We start from the raw sequence: 23288 nt of genomic DNA, 5'->3' as shown, positions 1-23288 counted from the left end.
TTACTACAGATGTTATGCGCCATGGTTTCCTTTCGGAGAAGGAAACAGTCGCTTTGTTCTGACATGTTTTGCAATCCGCCCAACCAATAAGATGGCCTCTCACATGTGACGCAGCAAGGATGTGAGTTTTTTTAAAGGACGTGTCTTCTTTAATGAACAACCAAAGCCAGAATTGTATTTTTGCTTGAGATTTGGATAAAATACTGGATTTAGGAACATGTGGAATGAGCTAGGTCACTGAATGCTCTGTTTTTAGACCTGTCTTGATGACATAGTGCTTCTTTAACCTCTTTTTCCTCAATCACTGAGTCCATCATTGTGTTAAAATCAGAATTAACACTCGCTTACATCCTGTGGAGGCTCGTGAGAGTTTTTGTGATTGCTCCTGAGGATGTGTGAGATGGACTTTAACCTCCGGTGTGAAGTACAGTAACTTAGCAACCTGTAATGGCTTGTGGAGCTCAAAGCTGTTAGCGCTAAAGCCAGAGGAAGGAGAGAAAGAGAAATAAAGTGAGAGAGTGAGAGGAGCTCGAGAGCGGGCTAAAGAGAGTGGGGGAAAGGAGACAAAAAAAGGGAGAGGAGAAAGGGAGGAAAGGAAAAAGAGAGGAGAAAGAAATAGAGAGAGAGAGAGTGATAGAGCAAGTGGAAGGAGAACAAGGAAATGAGAAGGACACGGACCGAGAGAAAGAGGAAGATAAAACGATAGGACAGGGAAAGAGAGGAAACGACTGAGAGGTGAGGAAAAAAACAGACAGGAAGGAAGGAAGGAAAGGAGAAAGAGTGAGGGGAGAAGAAGAAGAGAGGAAAGGGAAGAGAGGGGAGAAAATGAGTTTGATGCAAAAGAATGATATAGACAGAGGAATCAGACAGAGAGAGAGAGAGATAGAGGGAGGGGGAAAGGAAAGACAAAAATAAAGCTACAGACAAAATGAGAAAAGAGTGAAGCAAGAGATGCGGATTGATTGAGAGGGGGGAAGGAGTAAGAGAGAACAAAGTGATGGAGAGAGGGTGGATAGAGTAAAAGAAATAGAGGAGGGTGACAGAACGAGAGGAAGGAGAAAGAGGGAGGACAGAGAGAGAGGGGACAAGCAAGAAAAGTGAATGACAGGTATAGACAGAGAGGAAGGAGAATCAGAGAGAGAGAGAGAGAGAGAGAGAGAGAGAGATCTACAGGTACGCACACTGCTTCTTTCCCTCTTTTCCTCTCGCTCCTCCTCGAGCTGCCTCTCACACTGTTTCAGCACACACTCAGCACTATGGTGCGCCTTGCCGCTCTCAGCCTCTGATCCGATCTGATCTGCGGCGCTTTTGTTTTGCGCTCTTTTCTTCTCTCTCCTCCTCCGCGTGTGCTGGACAGCATCATGAGCGCAGAATGCACGAGCTACTACAGCGCAGAGCACGAGTTCATCAGCGCCTTCACCTGCCCGAGACCGGGGGGAGACGCACGCGCCGTGTACTGCTGCGGCTTCAACGACGTCAAGTACTGCTGCGACGATCCCAACAGCTTCTTCCCCTACGAGTATGGGTACATGTGGTGGCTGAGGTACGACACACACACACACACACAGACACACAGACACACATAGACACACACACAATATAGAGAGGAGGAAACAAACTTTATTTCACATAAACACTACTTTATTTCTCATTCAGTCTAAAACCCTTAAGGTTTCTTTGGTTATTGCTTTCAGGTTCTGAAACCTTCACCAGGGTGACGCATTGTCAGGCAAAGCTTCACACAGTACCCTGTCACCACTCTTAACAACCCTTTCACTCTTAACATCCGTTTCACCACTCTTAACAACGCTTTCACTCGTAACAACCCTGTCACCACTCTTAACAACCCTTTCACTCTTAACATCCGTTTCACCACTCTTAACAACGCTTTCACCACTCTTAACAACGCTTTCACTCTTAACAACCCTTTCACCACTCGTAACAACCCTTTCACTCTTAACATCCGTTTCACCACTCTTAACAACGCTTTCACTCTTAACATCCGTTTCACCACTCTTAACAACGCTTTCACCACTCTTAACAACGCTTTCACTCTTAACAACCCTTTCACCACTCGTAACAACCCTGTCACCACTCGTAACAACCCTTTCACTCTTAACAACCCTTTCACCACTTGTAACAACCCTTTCACCACTCTTAACAACCCTTTCACCACTCTTAACAACACTTTCACTCTTAACATCCCTTTCACCACTCTTAACAACGCTTTCACCACTCTTAACAACGCTTTCACTCGTAACAACCCTTTCACCACTCTTAACAACCCTTTCACCCTTAACAACCCTTTCACCACTCTTAACAACCCTTTCACCACTCGTAACAACCCTGTCACCACTCGTAACAACCCTTTCACTCTTAACAACCCTTTCACCACTTGTAACAACCCTTTCACCACTCGTAACAACCCTTTCACCACTCTTAACAACACTTTCACTCTTAACATCCCTTTCACCACTCTTAACAACGCTTTCACCACTCTTAACAACGCTTTCACTCGTAACAACCCTTTCACCACTCTTAACAACCCTTTCACCACTCTTAACAACCCTTTCACCACTCTTAACAACACTTTCACTCTTAACAACCCTTTCACTCTTAACAACCCTTTCACTCTTAACAACCCTGTCACCACTCGTAACAACCCTTTCACCACGCGTAATAACCCTTTCACTCGTAACAACCCTTTCACCACTCGTAACAACACTTCGTAACAACCCTTTCACCACTCTTAACCACACTTCGTAACAACCCTTTCACCACTCTTAACAACCCTTTCACCACTCTTAACAACCCTTTCACTCTTAACAACCCTGTCACCACTCGTAACAACCCTTTCACCACTCGTAATAACCCTTTCACTCGTAACAACCCTTTCACCACTCGTAACAACCCTTTCACCACTCGTAACAACCCTTTCACCACTCTTAACAACACTTTCACTCTTAACAACCCTTTCACCACTCTTAACAACCCTTTCACCACTCTTAACAACCCTTTCACCACTCGTAACAACCCTGTCACCACTCTTAACAACCCTTTCACTCTTAACAACCCTTTCACTCGTAACAACCCTTTCACCACTCGTAACAACCCTTTCACCACTCTTAACAACCCTTTCACTCTTAACAACCCTTTCACCACTCGTAACAACCCTGTCACCACTCTTAACAACCCTTTCACCACTCTTAACAACCCTTTCACTCTTAACAACCCTTTCACCACTCGTAACAACCCTTTAACTCTTAGCAACCCTTTCACTCTTAACAACCCTTTCACCACTCTTAACAACCCTTTCACTCTTAACAACCCTTTCACCACTCGTAACAACCCTTTCACCACTCGTAACAACCCTTTCACCACTCTTACCAACACTTTCACTCTTAACAACGCTTTCACCACTCGTAACAACCCTTTCACCACTCTTAACAACCCTTTCACCACTCTTAACAACCCTTTCACTCTTAACAACCCTGTCACCACTCGTAACAACCCTGTCACCACTCGTAACAACCCTTTCACCACTCGTAACAACCCTTTCACCACTCTTAACAACACTTTCACTCTTAACAACCCTGTCACCACTCTTAACAACACTTTCACCACTCTTAACAACACTTTCACCACTCTTAACAACACTTTCACCACTCTTAACAACACTTTCACTCTTAACAACCCTTTCACCACTCGTAACAACCCTTTCACCACTCTTAACAACCCTTTCACTCGTAACAACCCTTTCACCACTCGTAACAACCCTTTCACCACTCTTAACAACCCTTTCACTCGTAACAACCCTTTCACCACTCGTAACAACCCTTTCACCACTCTTAACAACCCTTTCACTCTTAACAACCCTGTCACCACTCGTAACAACCCTTTCACCACTCGTAACAACCCTGTCACCACTCTTAACAACCCTTTCACCACTCGTAACAACCCTTTCACTCTTAACAACCCTTTCACCACTCGTAACAACCCTTTAACTCTTAGCAACCCTTTCACTCTTAACAACCCTTTCACCACTCTTAACAACCCTTTCACTCTTAACAACCCTTTCACCACTCGTAACAACACTTTCACCACTCGTAACAACCCTTTCACCACTCGTAACAACCCTTTCACCACTCTTAACAACACTTTCACTCTTAACAACCCTTTCACCACTCGTAACAACCCTTTCACTCGTAACAACCCTTTCACCACTCGTAACAACCCTTTCACCACTCGAAACAACCCTTTCACTCTTAACATCCCTGTCACCACTCTTAACAACCCTTTCACTCTTAACATCCCTTTCACCACTCTTAACAACGCTTTCACTCGTAACAACCCTTTCACCACTCTTAACAACACTTTCACTCTTAACAACCCTTTCACCACTCGTAACAACCCTTTCACTCTTAACAACCCTTTCACCACTCTTAACAACGCTTTCACTCTTAACAACCCTTTCACTCGTAACAACCCTGTCACCACTCTTAACAACCCTTTCACCACTCTTAACAACCCTTTCACCACTCTTAACAACACTTTCACTCTTAACAACCCTTTCACCACTCGTAACAACCCTTTCACTCTTAACAACCCTTTCACCACTCTTAACAACGCTTTCACTCTTAACAACCCTTTCACTCGTAACAACCCTGTCACCACTCTTAACAACCCTTTCACCACTCTTAACAACCCTTTCACCACTCTTAACAACCCTTTCACTCTTAACAACCCTTTCACTCTTAACAACCCTTTCACCACTCTTAACAACCCTTTCACTCTTAACAACCCTTTCACTCTTAACAACCCTGTCACCACTCGTAACAACCCTTTCACCACTCGTAACAACCCTTTCACCACTCGTAACAACCCTTTCACTCTTAACAACCCTTTCACCACTCTTAACAACGCTTTCACTCTTAACAACCCTTTCACTCTTAACAACCCTTTCACTCTTAACAACCCTTTCACCACTCTTAACAACCCTTTCACTCTTAACAACCCTTTCACCACTCTTAACAACCCTTTCACTCTTAACAACCCTGTCACCACTCGTAACAACCCTTTCACCACTCGTAATAACCCTTTCACTCGTAACAACCCTTTCACCACTCGTAACAACCCTTTCACCACTCGTAACAACCCTTTCACTCTTAACAACCCTTTCACTCTTAACAACCCTTTCACTCTTAACAACCCTGTCACCACTCGTAACAACCCTTTCACCACTCGTAATAACCCTTTCACTCGTAAAAACCCTTTCACCACTCGTAACAACCCTTTCACCACTCGTAACAACCCTTTCACCACTCGTAATAACCCTTTCACTCTTAACAACCCTGTCACCACTCGTAACAACCCTTTCACCACTCGTAATAACCCTTTCACTCGTAACAACCCTTTCACCACTCGTAATAACCCTTTCACTCGTAACAACCCTTTCACCACTCGTAACAACCCTTTCACCACTCTTAACAACACTTTCACTCTTAACAACACTTTCACCACTCGTAACAACACTTTCACTCTTAACAACACTTTCACCACTCGTAATAACCCTTTCACTCTTAACAACTCTTTCACCACTCGTAACAACACTTTCACCACTCGTAACAACACTTTCACCACTTGTAACAACCCTTTCACCACTCGTAACAACCCTTTCACCACTTGTAACAACCCTTTCACCACTCGTAATGACCCTTTCATTCTTAACAACCCTTTCACCACTCGTAACAACCCTTTCACCACTCTTAACATCCCTTTCACCACTTGTAACAACCCTTTCACCACTCTTAACAACCCTTTCACCACTTGTAACAACACTTTCACCACTCGTAACAACCCTTTCACCACTTGTAACAACCCTTTCACCACTCTTAACAACCCTTTCACCACTCTTAACAACCCTTTCACTCTTAACAACCCTTTCACCACTCTTAACAACCCTTTCACTCTTAACAACCCTTTCACCACTCGTAACAACCCTTTCACCACTCGTAACAACCCTTTCACTCTTAACAACACTTTCACTCTTAACAACCCTTTCACTCTTAACAACCCTGTCACCACTCGAAACAACCCTTTCTTTCCAAAAATAAGCATTTTAAAGATCTTCAATATTACTATACACGTTATTACCTGTTACTGTACGTGTTATTACTCATTATTGTATGCATTACCTGTTGCAAACACAAACAGACTTTTCCTAAATAACTCCATCCACATGAACAGAGTTTTTTGTATTTCAATTTCTTCTTAGATTTACCATCATGCACTAAAACTAATATCTAAACTAAAGGCTATAAGTTTTTCTTTACTTATTAGCTCCATTAGCCTTGCAGCTCCAGAGCAAAAATAAAGAAACAAACTTCAGACCCAGAACACATATCGTGGTTGATCAATGTTGTTTTGAATAAAGTCTGAATTTCATTTCTGGAAAGTAAAATGCAGGCTTTTTTTTGCTTGTCGGTTTGGTTTTTCATTTCACCCACAAAACTGTCGCTCATTACACTCTTATTAAACGTTTCCAACTCTTACACAGCAGCTCTTCATGGAGCCAAATCAAATTATTTGTGTGTATTCATCCCTGGGTTGAGGGATTACCCGCCCGGCTGTTTGCCCTTCCCTCACCTAATTTCACTCATAAACCACTCTGAAAGCTGATAATGAGCAGCAGAAGTGTTTGAGTTGTCCCCTCGAGGCCTGCGATGAATGCACTTCTCTTTAAATATCATCTTCACGCAGCGCTGTTCAGAGACACGGTGAAGATTCACTTCAGACTGATCGTAATACAGCAGAAGAAAGGACAGCAATCTCTGTGCTCTAATGCTGTTTTTAAAATTTCCTTTCGATGACATAACAAACCAGCTAGCCACAGAGAATGCTACATGGCTGCTGTGCTAGTTAGATACCATGCAAATTTGTTATGATTTTATTTATTACTACAATGTATTACGGAAGCCATGGAGTTGGATACAAGTGCGGAATTTCTTTAGTGTATTTATTCGTACGATCCCGGTCTATTAATTTTCGTCATGTCTTGTATTACACTTGTACAGAATTCGTTATAAAGTTTAATGAAATAATCATGACTGAACAGAAGCTCTGGTTTGTCCTGAATGAGTTTTTTTTAGCCATTGAAATCATCACAAAAGCATGCATTTAGTGCAAAAGTGCTTTTGGAGGAAATCCAGCTCTTTCCTGAAGCGTTAATTTGAGAGCGCGGTGTGACGAATAAATTGAGGATGATGAGTTTAAATAGAGTGTGAGCACACGAGCGGCTCGTTTTCTGTCACACACATCCATCTCTCGCTAAAACTCATCTTTATTCATGAACAGTGTGCGTGTTTTAATCATTACCTAGCCTTCACTGGGGTCAGTTTCCAAACACGCCGATGTTCATAGCTGGTGATTTACGTGTGGTTTGGTTTGGTTTTGTTTTGTTCGGTGGATGTCATCACATCCGGGTCAGCGCTGGTACCGAGAATAAATCACCACACGTGCAAGGAATATCTACTCAGCAGTGCTCTCTTGATAGGACAGAGAGGTGGCCAATACTTTCTTCAGTGCAATTTTCTGACTCTGCCAGTCAGATAAGTGTCACGTTACAAAGGTAGATACGGAAGCAAGCGCAGATCTTCAAACAGTTTAATAAACAAACAAACAACAAAACAAAGACACTAAACATAAACTATGAAACAAAACATGGTACAGGGACACAGGTCAAGATAGACAATACGTAAGACGAGGAAGCAGTACAAACAGTGGCTATATATATAAGTGCTCGTTAAAAAGAAACGTGGCACAGCTACAGGTAGTCATGTGACAGTGATGTAGTATGGTGCAGTGGCTGCTGGGAAATGAAGTCCGGAGTTACCTCCTTGATACATGACAACAAGGAACGATCTTGTTTCTCGAACATTAAATGTAACTATAAATGGATAAAAAAACAGTTGTACAAGAAGGATAAAACAACGTATGATTTAAACACCTGGTTAAGAATGAAGCATTATTAATTAGAAAAAGAATCAGACACTAACATAAAGAGAAACTTTAATCCTGTAAATTAGATCTCAGAGCCTTTTACGCCGTGTTTCTGTATAGGATTACGTCTTTACATAATATTTAAATATTATTTAAATTATAAATAAATTATTTTAAGAGAGAGAGAAGAGAGAGAAAAAATCAGGGGCTGGTGAGGAACGAGTTTATCGCTGCTATAATGTAAGCAAGAAGATGTTTCACAGGCGTTCCACAAAATGAATGTAGCTATAAATGGACAAAAGTGTGATGGGATTTAATTCCTAACTCTAGCCCTAACCCTAATCTTAACCCTAACCATAGAACATTAACCCAGGGTTTAGGAATGCACAGTGTGAAACGTCAGACTGTGAACACCCAGGATTAATTGTTAACCCGGGATAAAGTGCGAGCAGGGTGAAGCATGAAGAAAGATAACCCAGGATTACATTTACCCGTGGTTTAGAATGACCCAGGGTTAACAGACGTGGAGCTCTATAAACTACGTTCTGCCACTGAGAACGACCCCAAGCGGTGCAGCCACTTGAAGAACCCTGGAAATGGTTTTGGACCTCAGTTCCACATGGATGATCTCACTGTGGTTTCTGGAACTACGGTTGCTGCGATGGCCTTGGGACTGCAATTACCTCATGCAGTTTTGCACTCAGATCTCCTTTAGTGAACAGTGGACTAGTTCAATAAACAGACTTCATATAAAAACCATAATGAACTTCCCTTTACCTTTACACTAACCTTCTCTCTCTCTCTCTCTCTCTCTCTCAGTGTTGGTGCTCTGGTGGGTTTGTCCATAGCTGCTGTAGTGCTGCTGGCCTTCATCATCACGCTGTGTGTGCTCTGTTACCTGTTCATCACCACCAAACCCCGAGGACTCGATAATGGTCTCACGCTGCAGGTGCCCGGTATGGATGGACAGACACACACACACACACACAGCATCAGCATCAGCGACAATGAAAGACTGAAGTGAAGTCACAGACGGACGTCCTGCTGTAGCTGGGCCAAAAAAAAAAACCTTTGAAAACATAACAGATTTCTTATATACTTTAGCATCGTTATTTCAGAATTTTCCACTCAGATATGTAAATTAGGAAAAGAAAAATTGAAAACAGTCTATAGCGCCCTCTACCTGAAAACGACTGTGCAGCAGAATTTACTTAGTTTATAGTTTATAACCTGCATTTATGCTAGCATTTTTGTTCATAATGTCTCTGCGCACTGAGAGCTCATATTACTGAGAACTCGTATATGACAGCGTAAGTTGAAAGCATGTTTATCTTCAAGTTTATCTTCATTTTTGTGGAATGACACACCTTTGCGGTTTAACGTTTTTAAACGTTTCTTGTTTGCTACGCAGGGTCTGAGGCCGGTCCTCAAGAGGCTTCGAGTCAGCGCAGTGCTCCGTCCGGACCTCAAGGCTTCCGCAAGCATTTTCTGAGAGGCAAACTGCACTGTGACAACCAGCCGCCCGACCCGGAGCGCCTGTTTCAGCGCTGCTACATGGCCACTGTTACCACCATTAATGTCGAGGGGCCTTCGTAAAGCAGCTCTGCTTCTGAAACTTTGGTAGCTCTAAAGAACATCCTACCCTATCCTGCGCCATCATACCACTCACGTTGCAGACCACAAGGGGGCACTCTGCAAAAGCCTGAACTATGTTAGCAACCTGAACTCACCGTGAATTACGGTCGAGGAAAAAAATAAAGAAAGAAAGAAAAATAGATAAGTCTTACGGCGCCCCCTGGTGGCCAAGTGACTGCCTGTTCGTGTGCATCTGTCTGAAAAGTACAACCAGTGTCCATGCTTTATTTTTATTTTTATTATATTCCAGCAGATATTTTTTTGAAAATCAAATCTATAAATACTTTTCCAGCAGGGAACCGATGGAGTGTAAATATCCAGCGACACACCACTGTTTTGCTTCTTTTTTATTATTTGCTGCTTATGCGTGATCCATAATCTGATCGTTCATTGGTGCAGTGCAACTGATTTGCCTAGACGCCATGTTGAGAACAGCGAGTGTGCTTTTGTTTTTGCTTTTTTCAGTATTAGCTGTTACTCTCTCCAAAACTCGACTTATAGACGCAGCGGACCAGAAATCACGAAACTAATTCAGTTACATTCACATTCAGTGTGTTAAAGGACCGTCGGAAGGCGTAGGATTAGGGAGACATCGACGAGACGTTTATCAGACTGATTGAGAATCTTGAAATTGTAGACCAAATCAGTCCCTCCAGGATCGCAGAAATGAACACAAAATCAAGGGAAGTCAGCAATATATACGTAGGAGCTTGCAATTTTTCAAGATTTTACGCAGATTTGGGCCAAGACGTGTCATGTGACGTCATCATGACAGTCAAAACCATCCTCGATTCACGTACGTCGAACACGAGTACAGCTAAGAGGTCCCATTTACCAATGAACATCACTGCGAAACGATTTCATGCAATTGTGATTTCACCAATTCGAGTAGCTTTTTTGAAGAAAAAAAAAAAACGTCACAAATCGCAAATTTTGAGAAAAGCCAGGGCAAAATCGAGCATTTTTGGCCACAACAATCACAAAGAAACTCTGCGAAATCCTGTACAGACTGACTACTACTGAAGTGTGTAACCTGCCGAGTAATAACCAGTCAGTGATGTCGTTTCACATTTTATTTAGCTTTGTTTATGCTTCCCTGGTGTGCAAATACACTACTAAACTCGTTCTTCATAACGTTAGTGAGCTGATTTTAAATGAGCTGGATTAGCTAGCTACGTTAGTTACCTCGGAGCAAGCTACCAATGAAGCACTCCTATAGAGCAGTAAGTGAAGTCACGGCGGAATCTCAGCTCATCGTCTAAAACAACACGCTGGATAGGACTTTTTTCCTTTTTGATCATTACATCTGAAATCATTTTGCGCCATCTGTTCATTAGCACGACAGCATACTGTACACGAGGCGTATGCGGCATCTGATTATTTTCACGAATAAACGTGGAGGAGATCGTAACCAGTATGACGAGGGTATAGTAGCGTGAGAATCGGACTCTCAGGGTTAACGTTATGCAAGCCCATGTTTACATCAGCGCCATCACCTCAGTACCCAGATGCACGAGCTATTTTTTTTGTACAGGCCACGCCCCTGTATTGCATCGAAGTGCTTTAAACAGACTTGTGTAAATATCGAAAGTGGCCATGTTTCGAGTTGGAAGACTTAATCTTAACGGGGTTACTCGTACAATATTAAACGCGTAAACAAAACCACCGTGACCAGGATAAAAATACCACAGCATATTTATTCATATGTCTATGTTTATCTATCCTTTTATTTATTTTTCATCCAGTACGTCGAAGCGACGTTAAATTCGGACTGTTTTGAGATTAACGCTAAACACATCACAAATGGTTCGATATAAATACGAGTTTTTGTTTAAGTCTGATCTCAGTAGTATTTCTGAAAGAATGTTTAACATAAAATCATTGTTTTACCCGTAATTATATCCATACAGGCTCTAATTAACACCAGTGAACATATGCTAACACTGTGTGTGCTTTAGCACCTTATGGTCTGTTATTAGCATTCACATGCTAACATTGCCTTGAAGTCTTGTTCTTAATTCGCTATGCATCTTCTTTCTTTTCCTTTTTTTTGTCGAAATGCTAATCAGTGACATAAGAGTGACTTTCTGACAAATCTGGTAGCATGAAAAAGAAAAATCTGTGTTGTGAAGGCATTTCTCTTCACCTGTGGTAATAAATCCAGATTTCAAGGATTTTCCCTGGGCAGTTACTCCGCCCCCTGCCATTATTAACTCTGCACACCAGTGGACTTGTGGGAAATCTGGCCAAATCTCTGCCGTTTGTTTACCTGTTTTGCATTCTTAAATCTAATTTGTGTTGGGTCTATTTTCTCAGTCTAATCCTTATGTGTCGTGTCCGTGAAACTCCGGAGCTCAACTGAACCGTGTATCGAATGGAGACTTGATTAAATGTGCTGTAAAAAAAAAAAAAAAAAAAAAAAGCTTGCTGTGAATGCAATTGGTTAAAAAAAAATCATTAAAGCTATTTTTCATCTGACTTTTGTTCTCGTTCTGAACCTGTGTGACTGTGAGTGAAGGTTCCAGAAAGTCACGTGTTGTTTTAATGCTTGATTTTCTTCCCCTAAGGGCCTGAAAAAGGCTTGAGGGGTTTTGTTTTAAAAAAAAAATGTTTTGTGTTGAGTTATAACGAGCAGATAATGGCCTCCTGAAGCGTGCAGGAATAAAAATCCTCTAAGTGCGCTGCACATTTCAAGGCCTGCTCTTAACATCACTCAGCTCCTGTAATTACCAACCTTTAAATTATTATGTGTCAAAGCTCACTGACCAGGTTCATAAAGCATTCATTCATTCACTTCATTATTTATTTTTTACTCTCATCAACTCGCTGTCACTCTCACACACCCACTCACTCTCATTCACACATGCACTCTCTCGCTGTCTCTCTCACACACCCACTCACTCAGACGCTCACACATTTATTCACTCACGCTCATTCACACATTCACTCTCACACATTCACATACTCACTCTCTCATTCACACATTCACACACTCATTCACATGCTCACTCATTTATTCACTCACTCTCACTCACACATTCACTCACTCATTCCCACACCCACTCACAAACTCACTCACTCTCTCATTCATTCACTCACACACTCACAAACTCACTCACACAGGTGAAGTGTTACAGAATATTTTTAGAATACCGCAAGTATTTCACGTAGCATTGTTTTAATGGAAAGGACTGACGAAGTGATTTGTTTAGAAGGCAGGACAAATGTGTTCTAGGCAGGTTTCGATTGGATGCAAATTGGATTACAGTATTAATTATCAAATGTTTTACACCTTTTTATTCTTGAAAATGTTCTTATCACTTATAGTCATTGTTTTCATTCGACGTGATCATGAAATGGCTTGAGAGTTGATGTATTTCCTTTTGACCAGGAAGTCCGGGAAGGGGCATGTCAAAGGGCTCGACTGATTTCCGCAACAGCCAATAGCATTCTGGAGAATAAAATGTAGGGAGCTACACAACTACAGCCACACAAATGACATGTTTGATGCTAACTTGCTGCTACTGTAAAGCAATTTGCTTTCAGTTCGCAGTCTGTTGAGGGGACGGGATGAATGTTTTCTAGGGAGTGGCTGATTGGATGGGGTCATCAAAGATTTTTCACCAATTTTTTGTGTTTTTTTTCTTCTAATTTACAGACAGTGTGTGATGTTGATGTGGAGATGCTGTTGTCAGTGTGTGTGTGTGTGTGTGTGTCTTGCCTCCACGTAATGAACTGCAACTGTGAGAACATCATGTGGAGGCTCAAACAGGACTGTGATTAATAACACAACTGCTTTCTCACACTGTTTACAAAGCACACACACACACAGGTGTATTCTCTCATGAGATCTAATTTCAAGTGCATCTGAGCGAGACGCTTCGTTGTGATTAAATCAAAACAAATGACCTTCTTAGTAAACATGAAGCAGGAGATGATCAATTCAACTCGATTTATTATTAATGAATCATAAACCGTCAAATAAAAAAGGGATTCATCACAAACCTGGAGGAAAAGTTCAACAAGAATTGAGCTACCAGGCTAACGTAGCTACGTAAGGCCTCTCATTCGATCTAACCCCAAAACTCCCCCACATAATCATTACTTTAAAGTACTTTATACAGTTAAGTTCAATTTGAATAACTTCATGATTAGTTTATGTCTCTTAATTTATGGGTGTGTGTCGGCTCGCTTCCTTATATATACTGTATATATATCGAGACTCTAAAGCTCTTCTATGAGTGGCTCTGGATAAGGGCGTCGGCTAAATGCTGTAAACGTAATAAACATAAACAGTTTAATCTCCACAGTATGTTCCAGATATTTAAATGCAGTAATCCATGCAGATGATATGATCTGAAGTCGATCCAGTCAAAGTTTACGTGAGTTAGTGTTCATGTGTGTAAATGTACACACACTCAGGAGCTCGAGCAGAACACCGACGTCTTTCCCATTTCTTTGGGATTTTCATGAGTAAGAAATTTCATGAGTTAAACCTGGGATAAATCCATTTGTGTGCAGTTTTGATAAATTCGTAATTGCTGTGCTAATTTTGGATCTCAAAGGAAGTAACATTTAAAATACACTAAAAATACATTGTTTTATTGCTTCGAGGTGCTCAAGCGTACGTTACAGGACTGAGATCCGCTGAGGTTCTCGGACATTTAACCTTCAGCTTTTTTATTTTTATTGTATTAATTTGTTTATTTTACAGTGTTAACCTTTTTTTTTTTTTTATCAAAGGGCATGCAAACTTTTGATTTTTCAATTCTGCTGTACACAATATGTATCAGGATATACTGTACAGTATAAACAGTATAATCGGACTGCGTGGAGCTGTTTGTTTTGGTGGGAAACAATTTAAAATAATTTGAAGTAAAAGTTAAAATACACAAAAATTAGTTTAAAAAAAAAAGACATTTTGATTCAGAAATAAATTAATACACAGACTCTGGTTTATTTATTTATTTATTTATTTGTCTTGGAAACTAATTTCAACCGTAATCTTTTTATCAAAATGTAGTTAAAAACCAAAAAATATTTATTCAGACTAGCATGTGCAAACGTTTGACTGGTTTTTATAGAAAATAGGGAACAATTCTGCGGAAATTAAAGGCACGCCAATGTAACTAATCACCCGAGACATCTTTATGACTGGATTTTCTTCTTTTCGATATTTTATTTAGTTTTATTTGATTTATTAATGTTCCCATCTTTTAATCTTATGAGTAAAATAGAAAAAAAATCTTTATTTACAAAATTCGAATCAAAAGTGGACTTAATCAACATTTCTATCACTTTCACATCAACTTTAATCCTGGAGGCGGGGCCTAATGTTGAAGGTGAAGTCTTTCCAAACTGCACCATGGAAAAAGCGATCTCGGTTATCCAAGATGGCCGCCATCACCAGAGTCACTGCATTTGACTACACGGTGTTGTCGTTCATCGTTTACAAGTCTAGTTAGCTAAATTAGCATCGTAGCTTCCGCACTAAACTTAATTAGTAAACGTCTTGGCTAATCGGCTAATCTTTTTGCTGAACTGTTCCTTTAACAGCTGGCTCCTCCCCCCAAGTCTCCCTCTCATCTAAAACACATTACAGGTCTGGGATCATTTCAGACAGCTACAGATTATCATAATGAGCTCCATCTACTTCCTGAAACGTGAACACTCCAATCAGGAAGAGGTATAGTAGCAACAACGCTAGAAAACACAACGCAGTGTCTCGTGTCCACAGTACATCTCATGGACGCTTGACGTTCTTCTGTGTGACAGCGGCTTGTGTGTGTGTGTGTGTGTGTGTGTGTGTGTGTGTGTGTGTGTGTGTGGTTTTCATAGTAGTGCTTAATTAATATCACATTTTACATTCTGTAGAATAAATTTATGTGGATAGACATGTGTGTGTGTGTGTGTGTGTGTGTGTGTGTGTGTGTGTGTTTAGGTCTCTACAGCTCCTCCTTGCGTTTGATGATGAGTTTGCGCACCATCTCTGTGATCTTTGGCCGAATTTCCTTCACGGACACTTGAGGACCCCACGAACCGACGACTTTACCATCAACATCAATCAGATACTTCCAGAAATTCCAGTCAGGCTCCTTCCTTGTCACTTCTGTGAGAGAGAGAGAGACAGAGAGAGAGAGAGAGAGAGAGAGAGAGAGAGAGAGAGAGAGAGAGAGAGAGAAGGAGACAGAGAGAGAGAGAGAAGGAGAGAGAGACAGGGAGAGAGAGAAAGAGAGAGAGAGAAAAGGAGAGAGAGAGAGCAACAGACAGAGATGGAGCGAGAGAAAAGGAGAGAGAGAGAGACAGAGAAAAAGAGAGAGAGACAGAGGGAGAGAGAGAAAGAGAAAATAAACAGAGAGAGAGAAGGAGCGAGAGACAGAGAGAGAGAGAGAAAGAGACAGACAGAGAGAGAGGAGAGAGAGACAGAGAGAAAGAGAGAGGAACAAACGTAGGTTTTAGTTGCTAGTTAGTTTACCTTTAAACTTACACTGAGAGAGGTTCACATAGTAGTGTGTGTGTAGTGTGAATGTATATGTGTGTGTGTGTGTGTGTGTGTGTGTCTTACCTGCGAGGTATTTAAAGGCGTTGTTGGCCCCGGTCCCCACCACAGCGATTTTGCTGAAGAGAGGAAACGAGACTCCATAAACACGCCTCACAAAGCTGTCGATCTCAACGTCGCTGCCGGGCTCCTGCTGGCCAAACTGATTACACGGGAACCCCAGCACGTTGAAATGGTACGGTCCAAAATCCCGCTGCAGCTGCTGCAGGTCCGTATAGTGCTCCTCAGTGTAGCCACATTCACTCGCTACGTTTACCACCAAGGAGACCTGATACACACACACATACATACAAATACACACACACACACACACACACGCACACACACACACACACACACACACACACACACACGCACACACACACACACACACACACACACACACACGCACACACATACACACACACACACACACACACACACACACACATACATGTGTGTGTGAGATTAATTAGCTCATTAATGAGCTCATTAAGCACCGCTGTGCTTGCTATGATAAATATTCAGCATTTACACTTCATACAGCTCTCACAGTGCAACACTGCAGGATTAACACATTTTCATTCATTCATTTAGCAGATGCTTTTATCCCAAACGACTTACAAATGAGGAAACACAAGCAACACATCACATACTTCTCCCAGACATATCCCAGACATGTCCCACACTTATCCCACGCATATCCCAGACATGTCCGAGATATATCCCATACTTATCCCATATTCCATACTTCTCCCAAACATATTCCACACTTATCCCAGACATATCCCATACTTCTCCCAAACATATTCCACACTTATCCCAGACATATCCCATACTTCTCCCAAACATATTCCACACTTATCCCAGACATATCCAAGATATATCCCATACTTATTACACACTTATCCCAGACATGTCCCACACATATCCCAGTATTTGTAGTACTGTCATCCTGCACAGTGGTGATTAGTAGTGTTTGTCTAAAGTAATACTGATTATTACAGCTTAATAACTGAGTGTATAACGTGTACTACTCAAAGCTTAGAGAATAATATATTAATAATGTTTAATGAATATTGTTTATTATGTAACAGTTAGTTCTGATCCACTAATCTGATTGGACAAGTGCTGATAATAATCAGTACAACAGCACTCTTACTCGTGCGATAAAGTAAGTAAGGTCATTACCAAAGTATGTAAACATTATTGATGTACATTAACAACTGTGATTGTAAAGAATAAAACACTCCGTGTTGTGCTGTTGTGGAAAATAATCGGTGTCCGGATGGTAACAGGAACTCTACAGTTCATTTTAAAAGTACATATTACATATTTTTTTAGCTGGAACATTTTGAGTGTGTTTTGTGTGTCTGAATTCTGAAGAGAGGACATAGGCATGGGCTTTATCCCAAGAATGAAGGCCATGCTGAAGAGGGGGGGTGTGGAAAAGAGATATGGGGGGAAGCAGGATAGTGAGAGAGAGGGAGATAGATAAAGAGGGAGAGGAAGAGAGAGAGGGAGACAGAGAGAGGGATGGAGAGTGAGAGTGAGACAGGGAGAGAGAATAAGAAAGCGAGAGGGGGAGACAGATAGAGAGAGAGAGAGAGGGAGAGTGTTAGACAGAGAGAGAGAAAGACAAAGAGAGGGAGAGAGACAGATAGAGAGAGAGACAGGGACAGAGGGAGGGAGAGAGAGAGAGACAGAGAGGGATAGAGAGAGAGACAGAGGGAAGGAGAGAGAGACAGAGAGAGAGGGAGGGAGGGAGGGAGGGAGGGAGAGAGACAGAGAGGGAGGGAGGGAGGGAGTGAGAGACCGAGGGAGGAAGAGAGAGACAGAGAGGGATAGAGAGACAGAGGGAGGAAGAGAGAGACAGAGAGGGATAGAGAGAGACAGAGGGAGGGAGAGAGAGACAGAGGGAGGTCGAGACAGAGGGAGGGAGAGAGAGACAGAGAGAGAGAGACAGAGAGGGATAGAGAGAGACAGAGGGAGGGATAGACAGAGTGGGGGAGAGAGGGAGGGAGGGAGAGAGAGACAGAGACAGAGAGAGAGAGAGAGAGAGGGAGATTTTTATATATAAAATATTACTGAAATGTACTGGTTTTGGATGTTGAATTAAAATGGATCTTCAAATTATTTTTTTTTAAATTAATACAAATATTACATAAATAAAAACCACAATGATTATTTTTATATAATATAAAATAAATATAAAATACATTTCAAATGTCTTTTATGTAAAATAGAACTGTAAATATAAAATATTTTACAACTAAAATATATATATTAAAATTACAGTAAAAAAAATCAGATTAAAGATATAGATTTTTTGGGGAACTGCAAATTTTTACATATAAAAAGACAGGACTGTATTTTTTTGTAATACTTGGTTTTTATTTTATTTATACTTTCTGCTTATTATTATTCTTTTGCACTGATTTTTGTGTAGTCATGTTTTAGCTGTGCATTTATTATTTATTTTAAAAAGAAGTCATTTTAAGGCTGTCATATATAAATAAATAAATAAATAAATAAATAAATAAATAAGAAATATGGGCTGTGTATTGATATCTGTTCATACTCAAGCTATGGTGCCAGTGCTATAGTGTCATAAACATATCATTTGTGATTTTGTGCAGATTTTTGTGTAGAGAGAAAGCAGATTAACCATTTATTTATTCCTGTCACATAACAGGAAGTCTAAAAAGTGATTTTGAGCTGATTTACATTTGATTTTTAATGATAATAAATAAAATGTCTCTCCACGAGAGTGCAGGAAAGTGTTAAATCCATCTGAGTCATTCTAAGAAACACCTGGAATTGTTCGGAAACAGCTGCAATGAGCTTAAACTATATAGAGATGCTTCCTTTGGTCAATTTAAATGTTAATTTAATTCATTAGGAAGTGATTTAAAAATATATATTTAAATGATATATTAATGTGCAAAATAACTGAACTAGTTGCAAAGTGTATTGCTTTAATTGTGCTGTGTGCATGGTGACAGCGATTAAACAAGAAGTTTTAAATGTATATATTTATATAAATATATTATAAACACTATGCATGCATTATGCGAGGTGCAGCTCTTAAGAAGAAGATTGCCACGTAGGCACGCGCAGCCCCAGTAAAGCACCAGAAGAAGTTGAGTTTTCCATATTAGTACTTTATTAATGCACAAGAAACATTCAAATATGCACATGCATGCTCGAGGAGAAAAGGAAAGTGATGCAAAGTAAATAATATAAATAAAAAATAAAGTTTTTTTTCTTCCTGCATGCACGGCTTCGTTAGTGAGTGAATCCATCCAGAACAGCGCGAGACTCACCGAGCCGCGGTATTTCTCCAGAGAAACTAATCTTCCTCTGCTGTTCACCACTTTAAACGTGTAAAAGTCTTTCTGTTTCGCCTCCGTTAAATAAGACAGGAGGAGTAAAGCAAGCGCTCGGAGGATCAACTTCATCTTCCGTGGTTCGCTTTAACGGTTAACTTTCAGCTTCTTCTCACATGAAGGACCGCCAGCTGCTACGCAACTGCACCGGGCGTTGCTGCGAATCAGCACTGCGCTCCATGTGCGCGGGAGAAAATAAATCAATCACAGCGCTCTGACGGACACTCGTTAGTATGCGCAGAAAGTGCGCAGCATGGACTGGAATGAGTACGAGTACCAGAATAGGAGGTAGGATACCGTAAATATGCGAGTGAAAAATACAATATAACAGAGTTTTTTTATTATTATTATTATTATTTAAAAAACATTGTCTTCCCCCAATATACTGTGCTATACAATATTTGCAGAGTTTAATACACAAAAGTGAGAGAATTTGCACACATAAATATAAGACGGTTTCTGCTCTATAAATATTTTATGTCATTAATAAAACCACAGCTTGTGTATCATGACATTTATTAACCATAATAATATAAAACTATATACAAAAAAATATGTATTAGGTAATACGTATTACACACACACACACACACACACACACACACACACACACACACACACACACACACATATAGAAGCGGATTGATGCAGTTCGAACAGGCTTTGTTTTAGAGTCTTAGAAGATGTGCAGATGAACCTTGAACAGAACATGTCTGTATCTCTGTATAGCAGATAAACATTCTGTACTGATATCAGTGACATGACATGGCCTTCTTAAGCGTTATCCTCTGATGAATATGAACAGAACAAGAACAAAAATTTTACAAAGTAAAAATGTGTAATTTCCCTCACATTTCCCCCATTTTATCATTACAAAATATGATAACTAAAATTAACAGAGAAATTACTATGCTGTGAATACATCAGAACTTCAGAATCCTTTCACGGTTCAACTGAATTTATCATTGAAGGCGCTAAGGCTGTTTTTGTAGATATAAAGTATCCCGTAGTCAAGCAAGTTTATTTTAGAATGAAATGAGAATCGTCATGGTCAAAGGAATATTTACAATAGGTGTGAAATGGATGTCAATGGATCGTCATCGTCAGTGTCGCTGGGAGGATCTGATACCCAGTCAGGTTTAGGATACAAGTCAGGTTGGTCAACATAGGGATCGTAAACATTCTTTGTCAACATCAACGTTTGGTCATTAGTGATTTCAAGGAGAGTGAGAGACTGCTCCGAACGAGAGAAACAATACAAGGCAAAATGAGCAAGACAAGAAGAATTATAGCACCTATTGGTACACAGACGGTTAATAGCCACGAGCCCCATCCCCCGAGTACAGCCAATCAAGCCCCAACTCGCTAGTCTGCGGAGGGTTGCGTATCGCAGACCGCATGTGTTCAATGATAGAATAACCATTATGTGTCTGTGTGACGAGGGGACGTGTGACGTTGTGTGGGTAGCACTGTTGGCAATGATTCTTCTGACGAAGTAGAAGAAGTGGTCTGTGGTCAGGGAGCTTTGGGGCGTAAGAGGTGAGGTAGCAAAGTCACGTCGTCTAACCTCTGCCCTGGTCACGTGGCTATATAGTACGCACTAATGAAGTTCAGTCCTCCTAAGAGTACAGTTTCCGTGTCATCAACATTTTCTCCAAAAACATGTCCGTGATTTCGCAGGCTACTAGATACCACTTAGTGACTTGTGTTGTGTAACCACAAGGAACTGGTGTGAGAAAGTGTGTTTGAGTGCAGTGTGTCATTTGTGTGGGTGTGTATATGCAGATCGTTGCTCGTGAGCTTCGGTCTTCCTAAAGGCCCCTTGATAGAGAATCACTTTCTAGTCCTCCTGTCGAAGTCCCGTCTTCTCCAGCTCAGTGCTTGGCTTTGGCACTCTCCTGCAGTGGCTCGCACGCATCCACATGACTTTCTGGCTGACCTTTACCACGGAGTGAGTGACGTAAAAGATCTAGAATGGCCCAGACCACCGTGGCTTGTTCCACCTGGTCCTGCGGAAGTCCTTGATCACGAACCACTCTCTGAGCTTCAGATCATGCAGCGGGCCGTGGCTGGAACTTGAAGCGCTGCCTTTACCTGCTTGTGGATAGAGTGCAGAGCAGAGGACAGGGTTGCACAGTAATTTAACACTGCATCATCACATGCTGCAGCGTCGGGAAAATGAGCTGTCACAGATCCAATTCCTCTGTTTGGAGGTCTCCCAAACAGTATCCCAAATCGGCTAAGCCCATCCTAAGCCTGTATCAGAACAGCATTTGCTCAGTCTGTTTTTTAGTGTCCCATTTTCTTTCTCTACTGCCCCACCACTAGCTGGATGATATGCACAGTGCTGCTTTAATTCAATACCCAAATATTCACCCACCTACTTAAGGGCATCGCTCACAAAAGGTGTGCCATTATCACTGGAGATTATCATTATCACTACCCCGTCTGAGTCCTGCTTGGATGTAGGGACGTGGCCTTCTCTACTTTCAAACCTCAACCCACGTTATGAGTTGCGCAAACATTGTGAACAAAATTATTATTATTATTGTTTTAGAGTATTTAGAGAAACCAATGCTTTATCGCAGCTATCATTCCCCCTTTTGATGCATGGTCTCTGCCATGCCTCAACTCTGCAGACAAGGATAGCCCTGGGGGCATCGCCAAACTCAGTCCACAACCGTGCAGCCTGCTTTGCGCCACACAGCCTTTTCCTCATCCGTAGCTCGTGCTTGGAGGTCTGAAAGCTGTAAAGGAGTGATTATTTTCTTTTGAGTTTTGGGACCATAGATGCAGCTGCTTGCTTTGCTGCACTGCCTGCTCGAACGTTTCCTAGGAAAACAGGGTCTAATTTGTTAGTGTGTGCATTACATTTGCATACTGCAATAGTTTTGGGGAGTAGGACTGCGTCCAGCAGCTCAGAGACTAGTTTGTGGTGGGCTATGTGTGTTCCTGAACTCGTCAGGAAGTTCCCGTGTTTCCAAATTGTCCCCAAATCATGTACTACCTCAAAGGCATATCTACTGTCTGTGTAGATATTTACTGACTGTCCCTCAACATGTCTTCATGCCTCTATGAGGGCATATAGTTCAGCTGTTTGTTCTGAAACTTTTGAGGGGAGACTTCCTGAGAGACCGTTTCATATGCGGTTACTACTGCATAGTCCACTCGATTTTTACCTGTCTCTGGGTCACATGACGCAGACCCGTCCACAAAAAGGCTCAAATCTGTGTTTTCCAATGGAACCTCCTTCAGGTCGACTCTAGGGGAGCAGGGTTCGTTAGTCAGTACAACACAGTCATGTGTTTCTCCGTCTCCCTCTGTTGGAAGAAGAGTATCAGGGTTAAGGAGAGTACATCATTTTATAGTGACATTCGGCATGTCTAGTAGTATAGTGTTATGGTGCAGCCACCGTTGGGTGGACAGATGTGAGGTTTTTTGTTCAAGTAGGAGTAACAACACCTCATGTGGAACCAAGAGGTTCAATTCTGTGTAACCTACCAGGTCTCTGGATGCCATCACAGCTTTCTCAGCTGCTGCTACTGCATGTACCCATGGGGGAAACTCCGCAGCAACTAGATCCAACTTACCTGAGAATGAGCTGCCCAACCTGTCACATATGCCATCTCTCTGATCGGTGCTTCTAGAATGGAATAGTTTAGAATGAAAGTTCTGCGATACGAACACATACCTAGGATAGAGAGAACATATTTCTTCGTCAGGGGCTT

General features: G+C 41.4%; 2 protein-coding genes across 3 annotated transcripts; one reads left to right on the top strand and one right to left on the bottom strand.

Moving 5' to 3' along the window:
• Nucleotides 1–430: 430 nt before the first annotated feature.
• On the top strand, nucleotides 431–12031 carry LOC108275752 (protein shisa-like-2A). Of its 2 annotated transcripts, XM_047160536.2 has the most exons (4): nucleotides 431–1173; nucleotides 1358–1543; nucleotides 8818–8954; nucleotides 9410–12031. In XM_047160536.2, exons 2-4 carry the CDS (start codon nucleotides 1362–1364, stop codon nucleotides 9592–9594), a joined length of 504 nt encoding a protein of 167 aa, XP_047016492.1. In that variant the 5' UTR covers nucleotides 431–1173; nucleotides 1358–1361; the 3' UTR covers nucleotides 9595–12031. The 2 variants fall into 2 exon arrangements, with proteins under 2 accessions (XP_047016492.1, XP_017342185.1); XM_017486696.3 differs by having other exon boundaries at nucleotides 434–1543.
• Nucleotides 12032–14588: 2557 nt separating this feature from the next.
• Nucleotides 14589–19725, bottom strand: gpx7 (glutathione peroxidase 7). The gene is made up of 3 exons (XM_017487251.3): nucleotides 19498–19725; nucleotides 16199–16460; nucleotides 14589–15742 (listed from the first exon to the last, which is right to left on the bottom strand). Exons 1-3 carry the CDS (start codon nucleotides 19630–19632, stop codon nucleotides 15579–15581), a joined length of 561 nt encoding a protein of 186 aa, XP_017342740.1. The 5' UTR covers nucleotides 19633–19725; the 3' UTR covers nucleotides 14589–15578.
• Nucleotides 19726–23288: the final 3563 nt, after the last annotated feature.

Source organism: Ictalurus punctatus, chromosome 15, assembly GCF_001660625.3.
Source record: "Ictalurus punctatus breed USDA103 chromosome 15, Coco_2.0, whole genome shotgun sequence".
NCBI lineage: Eukaryota > Metazoa > Chordata > Actinopteri > Siluriformes > Ictaluridae > Ictalurus > Ictalurus punctatus.
This window is presented reverse-complemented; position numbering and strand designations above follow the sequence as displayed.

What these genes read in the sequence shown, in the direction of transcription:
- LOC108275752 (XM_047160536.2), top strand. Translation starts at nt 1,362, where the DNA reads ATGAGCGCAGAATGCACGAGCTACTACAGCGCAGAGCACGAGTTCATC. An exon ending in GGGTACATGTGGTGGCTGAG is followed by an intron (nt 1,544 to 8,817) that starts GTACGACACACA and finishes TCTCTCTCTCAG; the next exon opens with TGTTGGTGCTCTGGTGGGTT. An exon ending in TCTCACGCTGCAGGTGCCCG is followed by an intron (nt 8,955 to 9,409) that starts GTATGGATGGAC and finishes TTTGCTACGCAG; the next exon opens with GGTCTGAGGCCGGTCCTCAA.
- gpx7 (XM_017487251.3), bottom strand. Translation starts at nt 19,632, where the DNA reads ATGAAGTTGATCCTCCGAGCGCTTGCTTTACTCCTCCTGTCTTATTTA. An exon ending in TGGAGAAATACCGCGGCTCG is followed by an intron (nt 16,461 to 19,497) that starts GTGAGTCTCGCG and finishes TGTGTGTATCAG; the next exon opens with GTCTCCTTGGTGGTAAACGT. An exon ending in CGCCTTTAAATACCTCGCAG is followed by an intron (nt 15,743 to 16,198) that starts GTAAGACACACA and finishes TCTCTCTCACAG; the next exon opens with AAGTGACAAGGAAGGAGCCT.